This window comes from Ambystoma mexicanum, chromosome 3p (genome assembly GCF_040938575.1).
Source record: "Ambystoma mexicanum isolate Mex_15411 chromosome 3p, UKY_AmexF1_1, whole genome shotgun sequence".
Lineage (NCBI taxonomy): Eukaryota > Metazoa > Chordata > Amphibia > Caudata > Ambystomatidae > Ambystoma > Ambystoma mexicanum.
In genome coordinates this window covers 869,860,154-869,874,101 of record NC_090925.1, presented here as the reverse complement: position 1 = coordinate 869,874,101, position 13,948 = coordinate 869,860,154, and the positions used below count along the sequence as shown (strand labels likewise).

The 13,948-nt window shown below is 48.3% G+C and overlaps 1 protein-coding gene across 6 annotated transcripts in view; it reads left to right on the top strand.

Moving 5' to 3' along the window:
• The window catches only part of NUDT9 (nudix hydrolase 9), a 255,056-nt gene that overhangs the window by 206,938 nt on the left and 34,170 nt on the right, over positions 1-13,948 (top strand). For all 6 annotated transcript variants that reach the window (XM_069652050.1, XM_069652045.1, XM_069652046.1 and 3 more), the window contains one exon: positions 7,979-8,125. In XM_069652050.1, coding sequence (XP_069508151.1) covers positions 7,979-8,125 — 147 coding nt within the window. The remainder of the gene's footprint in view (positions 1-7,978; positions 8,126-13,948) is intronic.

Below are 13,948 nucleotides of genomic sequence, written 5' to 3'. Positions count from 1 at the left end.
CAGTACGAATAGTGATCGACTCTGGAGCTACAGGCTGCTTTATAGATATAGCACTAGCCAGTTCACTAAACTTACCTCTGATCAAAAAGAAACACCCCGAACCGGTTCATGCAGTAGACGGGACGTCCCTAGCCTCTGGACCAATCTTGCAACAGACAGCCCCGTTGGAATTCATCATACAGGAAGTCCATAGAGAGACCATGTCATTTGAGCTCATAACCACGCCTCAGTTTGGAGTTATCCTGGGCATTCCTTGGCTAAAGAGGCACAATCCTCTGATTAACTGGGGCACGGGTCAGGTCTCCTTTGAATCAGAAACGTGCCAATACTATTGCCTGCTCGAGACACCTCGGGTTTCCAGCCCTGCAGACATCCTAGGGGTAGTCGCTTCTTTAGCCATAGAAGACAGACCCGACTCCCAGGACACTCACATGATAGGGGCGGCCACGAACAACATACCTCCTGAGTATTATGAATTTCGGGCTGTGTTTGACAAAGGCTCTGCGGAAGGTCTTCCTCCGCATCGATCCTACGACTGCCCCATTGATTTAGTCCCGGACGCCCCCATCCCAAAGGGGCGGATCTACTCCCTAACCCAGACGGAAGAGCGAGTCCTGCAAGAATACATACAGCAGGCCCTGCGTCTGGGTCACATTCGCCCATCAACATCCCCAGCTGCAAGTCCTATCTTCTTTGTGCCAAAGAAGGAAGGGGATCTGCGTCCTTGCATAGATTATAGGCGTTTGAACGCCATCACGGTAATAAACCGCTATCCCATACCTCTCATTACCCCATTGTTAGACAAACTCACTCATGCCACGATCTACACCAAACTGGATCTTCGGGGAGCGTACAATCTCATACGCATGCGTGATGGAGATGAATGGAAGACGGCCTTCTGCTCACGACAAGGGTTGTTTGAGTATACAGTTATGCCGTTTGGCCTCTGTACTGCTCCTGCTACGTTTCAGCGCTTCATGGATGACATATTTGGCGATATCCTGAACGCTTACGTGGTAGTGTACTTAGATGACATATTGGTTTTCTCTTCCTCCCTCGATGAACACATCACGCATGTCAAGGAAGTGTTGTTGCGTCTCCAAGCCAACGCACTGTTTGCTAAACCCGAGAAGTGCATTTTCCACACCAGTCAGGTTGAGTTCTTGGGGTTCCATATCTCTCCCGGGGGTCTCTCTATGAATCAGTCCAAAGTCCGGGCAATCAACGAATGGCCAATTCCGACCACACTCAAGCAACTGCAGTCATTTTTGGGTTTCGTTAACTTTTACCGACGATTCATTGCTGGGTTCTCCTCTATTGTAGCACCACTCACTGCGCTCACTAGCCCTTCCATCCCCTATGTCTGGTCCGTGACGCAACAAAACGCCTTTGACTCTCTGAAAACTATGTTCACCACTGCTCCGGTGTTACAACACCCTGACCCTGAACTCCCGTTTGTCCTCGAGGCAGACGCATCCTCCTATGCACTAGGCGCTGTACTGTCCCAACCATGTCCTGCCACTGGTCGTTTGCATCCGGTTGCATTTCACTCTCGTAAATTCACGGCAAGCGAATTGCACTACACAGTCACAGAAAAAGAACTATTGGCCATTAAGGACGCTCTACAGACCTGGAGACACCACCTCCTGGGCGCAAAACACCAGACGGTGGTGTTCTCCGATCATAAGAATCTCCAGGACCTTGCCTCTCTGAAATGTACAAACAGCCGACAAGTACGTTGGCATCTCTTTGGCGCGTTCGACTTTGTGGTCAAACATAGACCTGGTGTTGGGCATGGGAAAGCAGACGCTCTGTCTCGTTCCCCTGGGGGGGAGGTTCTCCCATCCTTCCCTGAAACCTTGTTGAGTAAGACTCATGTAGTTTGTGTCTGCATACCGTCACCTTCTTTACAGTCCACCATACGACAGTGGGTCTCCCGCTATCCACAATCACTAACAGAATGGGAACCGGTTATGCAGGATGGGCTGCCCTTTGTACACAGGAAGCTCTTTCTTCCCACAAGTGAAACCAGGAACCTGGCGCTAGAGTGGTCTCATGATGCTGCCATTAATGGTCACCCCGGGCAGCATCGTACTCTGGAACTACTCAAACGCTGGTGTTGGTGACTATGGGGTCCACGTAGAACTTCAGCGCTCTAGCTACATCCAGCGAGTGCAGAGTCCTCTCAGTCGGCGACGAAGGCGACGGGAAGAAAACTGGCAACACCAAGGGCTCGTTGAGGTGGCATTCCGACGGCACCTTGGGCATGAAGGAGGGGTGCGTCCTCAGAACCACCCTCGTGTCGTGAAAAGTCAAGTATGGAGGCTTGCAGGATAGGGCCTGGATCTCTCCCACTCGTCGTGCGGAGGTGATGGCCACAAGAAACGCAGTCTTCCACGACAGGAACTCCAACGGTGCCGAATGCAGGGGCTCGAATGGCGCTCCCATGAGCCTGGTCAGCACCACGTTGAGCTCCCACGCCGGGGCAGGGGCCTTCACCGGCGGGAACGATCGGAACAGTCCCTTCATAAATTCCTTCACCAGGCGATGGGACCACAAGGACGCCCGTCCTGTAGTTCTGGTGTAACGTGAGACGGCAGCCAGATGTACCTTGATGGAAGCGTGAGATAGGCCAGCCTTGGCCAAGGACAATAGGTACGGCAATACTTGAGGGGCCGTAATCCGCAGAGGGTTAATCTTCTGTGCACGGCACCAGACAGAGAACCTCTTCCATTTGTGTCCGTAGCACTTGAGAGTTGAGGATGCCCTGGCCTTCGCAAGAACCTCTCTGCCGTCGGCCGGGATGTCGTATCCTCCAAACTCTAGTGCTGCAGGAGCCAGGCCTGCAAGTTCAGCGACTCTGGTTCGTGATGAAGAATGGCGCCTCCTTCTCTGGATAGAAGATCCGCGTCCGTCGGCAGCTTGATTGGTGTGGACGCTGACAAGTCCAGAAGGTCCGGGAACCAGATCTGCCTCGGCCATGCAGGTGCGACGAGGATCATCCTGCACCGGGACCTCTTGAGCTGGTTGACGAGCCGGAGTAGCAACGGCAACGGCGGGAACTGTTCTAATTTGATGGGTCCGACTTGATGGTCGTGCAGTTATGTAATGCCTCCGTCCCCAAGTACCGCTCGAGCAGAATGTAAAATACTGCCCTAGCAATCTTTGAGGCCACAGGTGGGAGTGTCGTCGTCAGCCTGGTACCGGGAACGCCGGAAGGACCCCTGAGTGCTGTAAGGCAAAGGGTTATAATCAAGGAAACACACAAAGGCAATTGGCAATTGGCAGAAGGAGCAAACAAGATGCAGTGACACTAGCTTACCTAAAAGGGGTGGAGTATAGGTAAGAAACCTATGCAGACAGCAGGGGAACCCACAGCAGGCTGAGATGATGTAGTTGGCACTCCTGAAAGCACCTGGTGGAGCAAGACTGGATCCGTGGAAAAACTTGAAGCAATCCGAGGTTTGCAGAAACAGAAGGGTAATCCAAAAAGCAAGTCCAGAGTACAAACAGGTGTCAGATGTCCGGGAGATCAGAGAGCACGCCAGAGTCCAAGGGTAATCTGAGAGCAGGTCCAAGTGAAGCGTTCCAAGGTCGAGGCAAGGAGAGTAACAAGAAACAAAAGGTAACGCCTGGCAGTCCTCCGAAGAAGTAGCTGTGAAGAAAAGTGTCTTGTTTGCCGGCTTCTTTTGAAGCGGCGAGCGGTGTCACGTGACGCATCACGTGACCGCTCGTGAACGTTACGTGGAGCGCAACGCGGCCAGCGATTGGGGCTGCCGGTACTTCCTGGTATCCTGGCGTCGCCGGCTGTGCAGGAGGCGCCATGGCAACCGCCAACGCGGAAAAAGGCGAAAAGAGGCGGGTCCGCCCAACATGGTATCCCGCCTGCCGTGCTTCCCCCGCTGATGTGAATGGAGAATACGGCGGCGAGAAGCGCCTGATGAGAGAGACAGGTGTGAGGGGGAAAGTGAGAGATGGGTTGTGTGAGAGGGCGTGACAGAGCCCCCCCCTCAAAGGCCCACGACCGCGTGGGCTGGATGGATGCTCCCGGTGAAACCGGGCCACCAGGTGAGGAGCGTGAACATCCCGGGAAGCAATCCAGGAGCGGTCCTCAGTGCCGTACCCCAGCCAGTCTACTAGATACTGCAACCCGCCCCTGTATATACGGGAACCCAGAATAGCCCGCACCTCAAATACATCGGGGGACGAGACAGAGACCAGGGCAGGAGGGGCAGCCAACCGGGTAGGGCCAAGGCATGGCTTAAGCAGGGAGACATGAAATACCGGGTGGATCCGCCAGGCGGGAGGCGCCGCCAGGCGCATAGCCACCGGGTTCAGGACCTTGACCACCTCATACGGACCCACAAAGCGAGGGAGAAGTTTGCGACAGCCAGGGATGTGCAAATGGCGGGTAGAGAGCCAAACCCGGTCCCCCACTTTGTAAGCAGGCGCATCCGCCCTCCTCCTGTCAGCAGCGGTTTTCATGGAGGTTTGGGCCTCGCGCAGGTGGACCAATGTTTGGGCATGGACTGAGACCAAATCCCGAGCGCAGGCAGAAGCGGCGGGGGTATCAGAAGAGGAGAAGTCCGGAATGGGGAGAGTACGGGGGTGTTGGCCATAGAGGGCGAAGAAAGGTGAGAACCCAGTAGCAGAGTGCAGTGTATTGTTATAAGCAAACTCGGCGATATGCAAGAGGTTAAGCTAAGTGTCCTGATACTGTAACGTTAGGCAGCGTAGGTACTGCTCCAATGTCTGATTGACCCTCTCGGTTTGCCCGTCGCTCTCTGGATGGTAAGCAGAGGAATAATGAGCATCAATACCCAACAGAGAGGTGAGGGCCCGCCAGAAACGGGAGGTGAACTGTGTGCCTCGGTCGGACACCAAAACATGGGGCAGGCCAAAGAGACAGAACACAGACCTAAAGAAATGCTTGGCTAAGACCGGGGCTGAGGGTACCCCCTTGCATGGTATGAAACGGGCCAGTTTGGTATACGAGTCGACAACGACCCAAATAGTATCGAAACCCTGTGTACGTGGCAGGTCGGTAATCAGGTCCATTGAGACCGTGTGCCAGGGTCGTGGAGGAACCGGGAGAGGAAGAAAAAGACCCAAAGGTCAGCCCCTGCGTGACTTGCCCTGGGCCAGGTATTGACGTAGTTCTGTATTTCGCGTTTCATAGTCCACCTCAAGGGACTGTTCCGATCGTTCCCGCCGGTGAAGGCCCCTGCCCCGGCGTGGGAGCTCAACGTGGTGCTGACCAGGCTCATGGGGGCGCCATTCGAGCCCCTGCATTTGGCACCGTTGGAGTTCCTGTCATGGAAGACTGCGTTTCTTGTGGCCATCACCTCCGCACGACGAGTGGGAGAGATCCAGGCCCTATCCTGCAAGCCTCCATATTTGACTTTTCACGACACGAGGGTGGTTCTGAGGACGCACCCCTCCTTCATGCCCAAGGTGCCATCGGGCTGCCACCTCAACGAGCCCTTGGTGTTGCCAGTTTCTTCCCGTCGCCTTCGTCGCTGGCTGAGAGGACTCTGCACTCGCTGGATGTAGCTAGAGCGCTGAAGTTCTACGTGGACCGCACGAAGAGTTTTCGGAAGACATCACAGCTGTTTGTGAACTTTGGACCTGTGAATCAAGGGAAGGCTCTCTCGAAGACTTCCATTTCCAGATGGCTCTCCGGCTGCATCATGCACTGTCACCGGTTGGCAAACCGACCATTGCCAGGCCGTCCGAGGGCCCATTCGACCAGAGCGATCGCTGCTACTACGGCGTTCCTGTCTGGTGTGCCCCTGCTCGACATCTGCAGGGCTGCTACGTGGAGGTCGACGCACACCTTCACGAGATTCTACTGCGTCGACCGGGATTCCAGGGAGGAGTCCAGGGTCAGCCAAGCAGTTCTGCGCAACCTCTTCGCCTAAGGTAAGCCTGATGAGGAGGTAAGGGTTGCTTAATGTTGAGTTGTTGTATTGCTTGATATTGAGCCTTTTGCCACCTCCCGTGCTTGTGCATGTATATACTGCTATGTATTCTTATATTCATGAGCATGTGAATCCATGCCAGACCCCATGCTGGAGAAGGAACAAGTTACTTACCTGTAACTGTTGTTCTCCAGCATGGGTCTGGCACGGATTCACATGCGAACCCTCCCGCCTACCCCTCTGCTGCTCTTCACTTGGTCATACTGCCACTTCACGTGCTACCAAATCTGAGGATGGCTTAGGGAGAGGGCAGTCATTGGCTGGGGGCAGTATGACCCAGAGACCAGTGATTGGTTACTACTGAGAAAGACAGATCAGAAACAAAACTGATCCTGATTTTTTTCTGTACCGAGGATTCCGGGCCTGACGACGGGGAATATTCATGAGCATGTGAATCCATGCCAGACCCATGCTGGAGAACAACAGTTTCAGGTAAGTAACTTGTTCAATCGTCCTGTGTGTGAAAGATGAGTTTCCCACAGCATTGGTTGGAGTGCATTTCAGTTCCTCCCCTTCTGATCTGTCACGGGCATGCTGTTACAAATACTGTTTTCAATTTAAATGTATGCTTTATTTCGGCTGATATCCATAAAAGCAGCAACATAGTTATGTACAGTACACACATTAAAAATATGACAAAACAATGCCAAAGTTACTAGTAAAAATAAGAAGTAATGACCACAGTTTTTATGACGTTAAAATAGGTGCAATGCATACAATACAATGTTTGTGCAAGAATAAAATAGAGTGCATTTAAATAGTCTCAATACCTCCTAATACACCCAGAGTCTTACTATTTAAAAAATTATTCACTTCGATAAACTAGAGCTGAAATATTTTCACTTTCTGATGTTGTGCTTTGCTGTAATTCCATACAAAAATGTCATCGAAATGTACCAAGCTTTCTCAAAAGCTTCCAGTTAAATTATGGTGAGTGTAAACAGACTTGAAAAAACCCTTCCACCTGAAACGCTTGCATTTGAGCTAATTTGCACACTCACCAGGACTTGCTGATGTGGCTCTGAACTGGAGGTGAAGTTTGTACTTCCAGCAATTGTTACTATGTGGCCTTGTGGCATGTGTAACTTTGCCCAAATGGAATATGCTACCTTCATATATAATAAAAATATATACGTGCATACAAAGTTCTTTAGATGCAGGCATTGGAGTAAAAGAAATATTTAGGCATGAGTTCCTGAAATACTTCATCCTCTGGCTTCTGCTTTCTAATAAAAAACAGAGGGCCGCATTACGAGTTTGGAGGTAGCCATGGTTCTGTTAGCGCCATGGCTGCCACCAAAAATGTCCAGGTCCGGGTTCCTTGAATGAGGATTTACCTGGTCATTCCAACCTTAGAGGACCCAGTCATTCCTCATTCAAAAAACCCATCCCCATTCCCATTCGAGCCCCCATAGGGCTCAATGGGAATGGGGATGGAGCTAATAACGGGCCCGTTAATAACAGGCCCGTTATTAGCTCCCTGGTCCCCTTGCGGGACCCACAAAGGACGTCTGGTCTGAGCAGATGTTCTGAGCGGGTCCCGCAAGGGAACCTTGTAACAGGGCGGAATGGGTTTACCGGCACCATTACCCGTGCCGTTGAACACATTCCGCCTACCTCGTAATGAGGCCCAGACTGTTGTATTTCGTTTTGTGGAACATCATACTTCAACACATGTGAAAATAAAGTTTAATCTGCATCCCATTCCTGCCCATCTCTGAAGGGAGTTACTTTAGTCAGATGAGCACAGTTTAGTCATTCTTTATAATTTGCTATCTCTCGCTATGGAGGGATCGCATATATGGTTGACAATTGTGCTCTTTATTTTCTAGTCTCCCTGGTGACAATTCAAGCATGATTAGGTGAATTGTGCTAAGCACCTGAAATGTGGCTCATTGCAGATTAATTTCTAGTTGTAGAACAGATGTTGGACCTCAGCTACATTATTTTTCCATGTGTCCCAGTTTAGCACCATTGAAAGAACTGTTTCCTTGTAGGGAATGGTGGATCCTGGGGAGAAGATTGGAGCCACGTTGAAACGCGAGTTTGGGGAGGAGGCACTGAATGCAATGGAAAAGACTAGTGCAGAGCGAGAGGTCCTGGAGAAGCAGCTGAACCTCATCTTCAGCCAGGAGGAGTTTGAAGTATGGGTGCACAATTTGCTATGCACTTTTTTACCATTGTCACTTGTTTAAAATGTTTGCTTCTGTGTTTCAGCTTGTTGTTTTTCTACTGGACTCTTTTTATGTCTCTTTAGAGGCCCTGGGGTGTAGGTTGAAGAGGTCTTTGCAGAGATGAACATATATCGGCACACACTAGGATGATCCCTGTTTAGACTAGAAGAAGGCCTACATTGGTTTCCAGTAATTGTCATTACAGGAACAATTATATATACAAGTCAAAATGTTTTTGTTTGTGGGCTTGGCAAAGTGTTGGCGTATGAGGCGAAAGACAAAGGCATATGGGGGGCGAATGAATCCATTTGGAATCTCCATGTTTCTCCCACGGTCAGTTATATGTCACGTGTTCTAGAGTGGGTTCCCCGAATCAGTTGTATATATTTGCTCCAACTGGAAAAACAACTGTTTAGAAATGTTGTTTCTAAACAAGCCTTACAATGACCATGTACTTTGGTAATATTAAACTTTAGGTCCATAGTTGTTGACACGGTTGGCATCATGTCACCCATCATGCTGCTCAGGAGTCTCCATGCTGTTCTCATGTACAGTTATAAGTTTCAGAAGGGTTTTTTAAGATGAACAAAAAATGGTGTTCTGTAGTCCTTATAAGAAAACATTTCAAAAATATTAAATAATCGAAAAAGTTAGTGAATTTTTCTTTTCATCTTTCTTATGGAGCCTTTCTGAAAAGCGTAAAGCTACCCTAAGGTATTTCTAACCAATAGTACCTATGAGAACATTAAATACTGGCCAACGCTGTGTATATAAGCTAATGGTTCAGAAAAACATTTACATTTGTTTGTGGGAGGCTACCCAACTCCTTTTCACATTGTGGAGGCATCATGAGTCACACACAGACAACAGGTTCACGTTCTTTTACAAAAATACTTTATTAACTAAAAATCAGGATGGAGTAAGGCCTAACTTGCCCTATGCTAGGGTGGGCTTTCCCTACCTAAAGAATAGTATGTGTCAGGAAGTCTAAATGAAGTGTCAGTCTTTGTCCAAAACCTATACTTGCCCTCACAACTAACTGAATGCAATGTGTAGGTATGTCAGCATCAAAATGAATAGTGTTCAAGATAAAGTTACAAGCTTCTTCCAGCTCTTGGCTTAAAATCAGCCTCCCCTTGCCCAAGTTCAGAATAGTTCACAAAAAACTGGGATGCCTTTCCCCAAGAGTTTACAGCTTCTAGCTTTCTCAAAACAATACAGTTCCTTGGGACTCTTCACGGTCCTTTTGATATTGTTTCTTTTCACCAGTTCACACAAACAGATACATTTCTGGGTTTCAAAATTCACATTAAAGGATTATTGCCAAAAACCTAAACTTCTCCTTGGATACTTTCAATGACTTCTCCATATAGAGCTCCTGGTCTAGGTGCAGTTGTTGGACCACATTGTCCACCCATTGCAGGTCACGCAACCGATAACCCTTTCTTGTCTGCGTTTCATCAATACTATTTTGTGCATTAGTCACTCAGTCTAGGCGCAGTTGTTAGATCACATGGTCCACCGATTACAGGTCACACAACTGAGTCCCCTTTCTTGGCTTCTCCTGGCACCTACCATGTTTGCTGACAACATGCAGTTCCTTTTGGCTTTGGCCAATATCTGGTTCCTGACACTGTACCCTTCCGTGTGTTTTCGTGCCTTTGCCAACACTTGTATTTCATGAAATACCATTTGTGGTATCAGTTAATTTTCACTCCACTCACGAGTGCTCAAACGTTGATTTTGCTCTGTTGAGCGTTTTAAGTGACTCTCTGTTTGTTTGTTATTCAAAAGTGCTTGGAATTTCTCTGGGCGATATTCAAAAATGACTTTCAGTTTGTTATTAAAAAGTGCTTGTAATTGCACTGCGCGATATTCAGAAGCACTTGCAAAGGTTTCTGTTTGGTTCGGAATTCAGAATAATGCTCATTGCACATCTACCTGTCAACCCAGTGTTTCCCACACACATGTCGGAGTTTACGGCATTCCGAGTTATCTGCCGCCACAGGTCTCTGCATGCCCTTGCGTTACCTTGTCTTTCTCTCCCAGCGGCTCTGTGTAGCATGACTCCCCGGCAAGGCTCCACCTGCAGGTTAGGATTCCCATGACCACTTCGCTCGGTCACACCGGTCTCCCTTGTGCGGGCTGCTACCGGCTTCCAGCACTACTTTGCTTCCTTCTGCATCCACTCGGCATTCACACACGGGTCTTGTGCGTTCTGCTTGCAACACAGCTGACCTGAAGTTGCTTTCCCAGCTACCGCCTGGGCCTCAGCAGATGTCCCTCTTTCTACAGCTGACTCTGCTTTTAAGGTTCCCACCTCCATGATTCCAAAAACTCCAAATGAACTAGCCCCCTCACCACTCTGAAATGGTAGTCCTGCTTTCCTTTTGTTCTCCTCCTCCTCTTCCCAGTACACAGCTGGGGCTGAAAGTGTCTATTTTTACAAAAACGGGCTGGTGTGTCAATATTAATAACAATGAGGATGTGTTTTTCTGGTTGTCCTCTTCGTCTCAGTACCATATTGGTGGTGGGGAGGTCCGAGTTAAAAAAGGCAGTATGTATAGCTTTCGTATTGTCTCCTCTTTGTCTTAGTGCCTGACTGATGTGTCTGTGTTTATAACAATAGAAGGCTGACCTGTGTCCTATTAACAAGATAAGGCTGATATGTATTTATTTCAACCCAATAAGGATGTTTCTTCCTGATGGGTCTCTTCCTCGTCCCAGTGTTTAGGTGTTGTTTCTGAGGAACAGTTTGCATGGAAGAAACTAGAAATGGCTGACAGTAGCCTACAAAGGTTTGCGGGATAGACGGTTCAATCTGACAAGGGAAAGGGGGATACCATGTCTCACCTAAGGATGTCTTCTCCCCACTCCCAAATTTCCCTCCACCCATGTGACCCTCCCTCGCATATCCACCCCCAGGGCCGGGATTCCAAAAGCGATGGCCTTTCCCTGGCCACCTCAGAGGAGGATACAGGGGGGAAAGAAGTGAGGACTCACTTTGGTTCCTCACAACATGATTCAATAAATGGTTGCTCCCAACTTTCATACACATCTACAATTCATCTTCATGAAGAATTCATGGTGACCTCCTTTTATATAAATCAAAGCACAATATTGTACGAACATATCATATTTTACCTTTTCATTCAATAGTATAGAAAATGCAATTCTAGCCAAAGATATTCAAAATAGATTTTGTTGTATCCGCTTTCCTGCAACACCTATGACACCCCGTCATACCAGGTAGGATAGCTAGGAACTCTACATCCCACCCTCCATTTTACAACACAAACACTTCAACACGGACAGCCCGCTATGGGAGAAAAGACTAACATCGAGAGCAGTATACCTGCTGTGTGTCCCAATACAATGGTCAGGCAATTACTGACTATTACATACACCTGACTCCCATTAAGCTTTCCCACACGGATAAAAAGCGGGGCAAGATGGCATACTCTGAGCGAGGCAAAGCACACAAGGAATCAGCAGTTTTGAGACAGCAGCTCAAGGAGAGACGAAAGACTGCAGAACAGGAGGGGATCGCAAGGAGGGAAATTCCCTTGACCTCTCTGACAAAGAACCGTTACTTTCAAGAACCCTTGAGAGTAGAAAGTGTAAGACCAGGAAACCAGGCTGAAGAATCCTGCATTGTGCGTCAGAGATATCGCGGACCCTCCCGAGTCCGTAATCAAGGCGGGGAGATTCGACAGCTGCCGTGGTACCATCCTTGACTCCAAGAACAAAGCAGCTTCAATGAAGTCAACACAGCTGGTGAGTTGGGGAGACCGATACAAAACCAGTCCGTGTTGAAGCCAAGGTTGCAAGCGGCAACATTGTATAGTGAACGCTGGAACAAACATTATTTGAAATACGTGTGATAAAAGACGCAAATAAAGTTGAACTGCTGATGAGTGATTGAACTTTGAAACAAAGATATGATACCTCTGACAGAGTGGTCTCGCACCGCATGTGTGCTCATTCGAAGGTCTCTGTAAGGTATCCAGCTGAGAAGTGACAAAAGTTAAAGAGTTATAAAGAACTGTGAACCAAACTGGTACTGCGACGGGTCAAACAAAATCCTGCGCACAGTCGAAAGTCTTCGATGTTGATACAGTAAAGAAAGTTTGTGTTAAGTAGATAAATTGGTCCGAGCCCGGTAGAGGGAGACTAATTGAAGATTTTGTGTCAAAATGGGTCTGAGCCCAGTGAAGGGGGACCCAGGGTGAACAGTGAATCACCCGAGAAATTGTGTACGTGAAAATCCTGAGAACATTGTCTTAGAACTTTGTGTTAAAGTGGTTCTGAGCAGTGTGCTAAGCACGAGTGTGCTGCCTTTTTCCGTGCTGAAAACCTGGGGAAGGGGAGCCAATGGCTCAGATTTCCTGACCTATCAGTTCTCGAATACTTTTTTTTGCATAACATTGTTTCCCACACTATTTGTATTTAGAGGTTAGGATTGGCAGTAGGTTTATTAGTATAGGCCCTTTTATTTTGACAAGACACCACTAGGACTGCGTTATTATTATTTGATGGTCGTAGCTTGCTCCCATCTTTAGATTTAGGATTAAATAGGCGTTTTTCAAAACCAATTGAAGTTCAATAAAAACACCCTTGAACTGTGATCACTTGTGTCAGTCTTACTGTTTGATACCATGCCTTCCTTACAACCCTAAAGGTTGGGTTCATTTAGCGACTGCCCTTCCCTGGCCAAATGGTAGGAGACTTTAGGCTGGGGATCAGTGATGATTCCATAGGATTCATCACAGCCCACAATCCGGACATTATTCCTGCGGGACCTCGACTTTAGATCCAAGCTTCATGCCTGGATTATCTTCACGTCGGATCATAGCTTCTGCAGTGTTGGTCTCATTTGGGCATCTTCAGCTTAGAAAGATCTCCAGAAATGGACACTAACAGAGACTGTGGTGGGGCAGGAAGCCGCCCGAATTGGCCAAGGAGAGCAAAACACGGATTTCAATTCCTGGAGACAATTATTACACGAACTGCAAGCCTCAGCAGGCACTGCTACTAAGACAGAAGAAGGAGCCAAGTGAATCTTTTGGTGAGCGTTGGAAATTGGCATAGAAGGCACAACTCAAGCGCACAAGGTCAAGAAGAGACATAGGGGACATAGGCTGTTGAAGGGGTGGGGGGAGTTTTGGGGTGGGAGGTTGCAGGCGACATCCATATCAGAGTAGTAAGTTGTTGTTATATGCATATAATGCCTGTACTGTGTTTGTTTCTAAAAATAAAACAAAAAAGAGGATCCTCCGGCACCCAAAAGGGTAGGGTGAAGCCGTAAGCGGGACGACAACAGCTGCGTAATACGAATAGGAGGGAAGGTGACACGCTACGCCCATTACTGGCGCAACATAACAGACAAATGGGTGCTGCAAGTGGTTCATCAAGGGCGCCTGCTGGAATTCACCAGGCATACAAAAGCTATCTCTCCATTAAAAATGTCACTCGTGAAAATGCACTCATACCCCTAGTCCCCATTTCCCTCCCTTCATGAACTCCTGCATTGTACTCAAATCGATATAAAGATACTCCTTTTCAATAATATCCGTTGTGGTGGGTCAGAAGGAGGAGTCACACAACATGGACATTTTGAGGTTCTTTTATTTAAATAAGAAAGAAAAGGCAGATATTGCTGTATCACTATAGGGCAATTCCCTACTCTACTAAATCAAACTAAAAGCGCTTGTTTGCCGTCAGGAAGTCAAAAACCAAAATGTCCTCATTCCAAACCTAAATCTACCTGACCCTACCACTAATAACTAACAA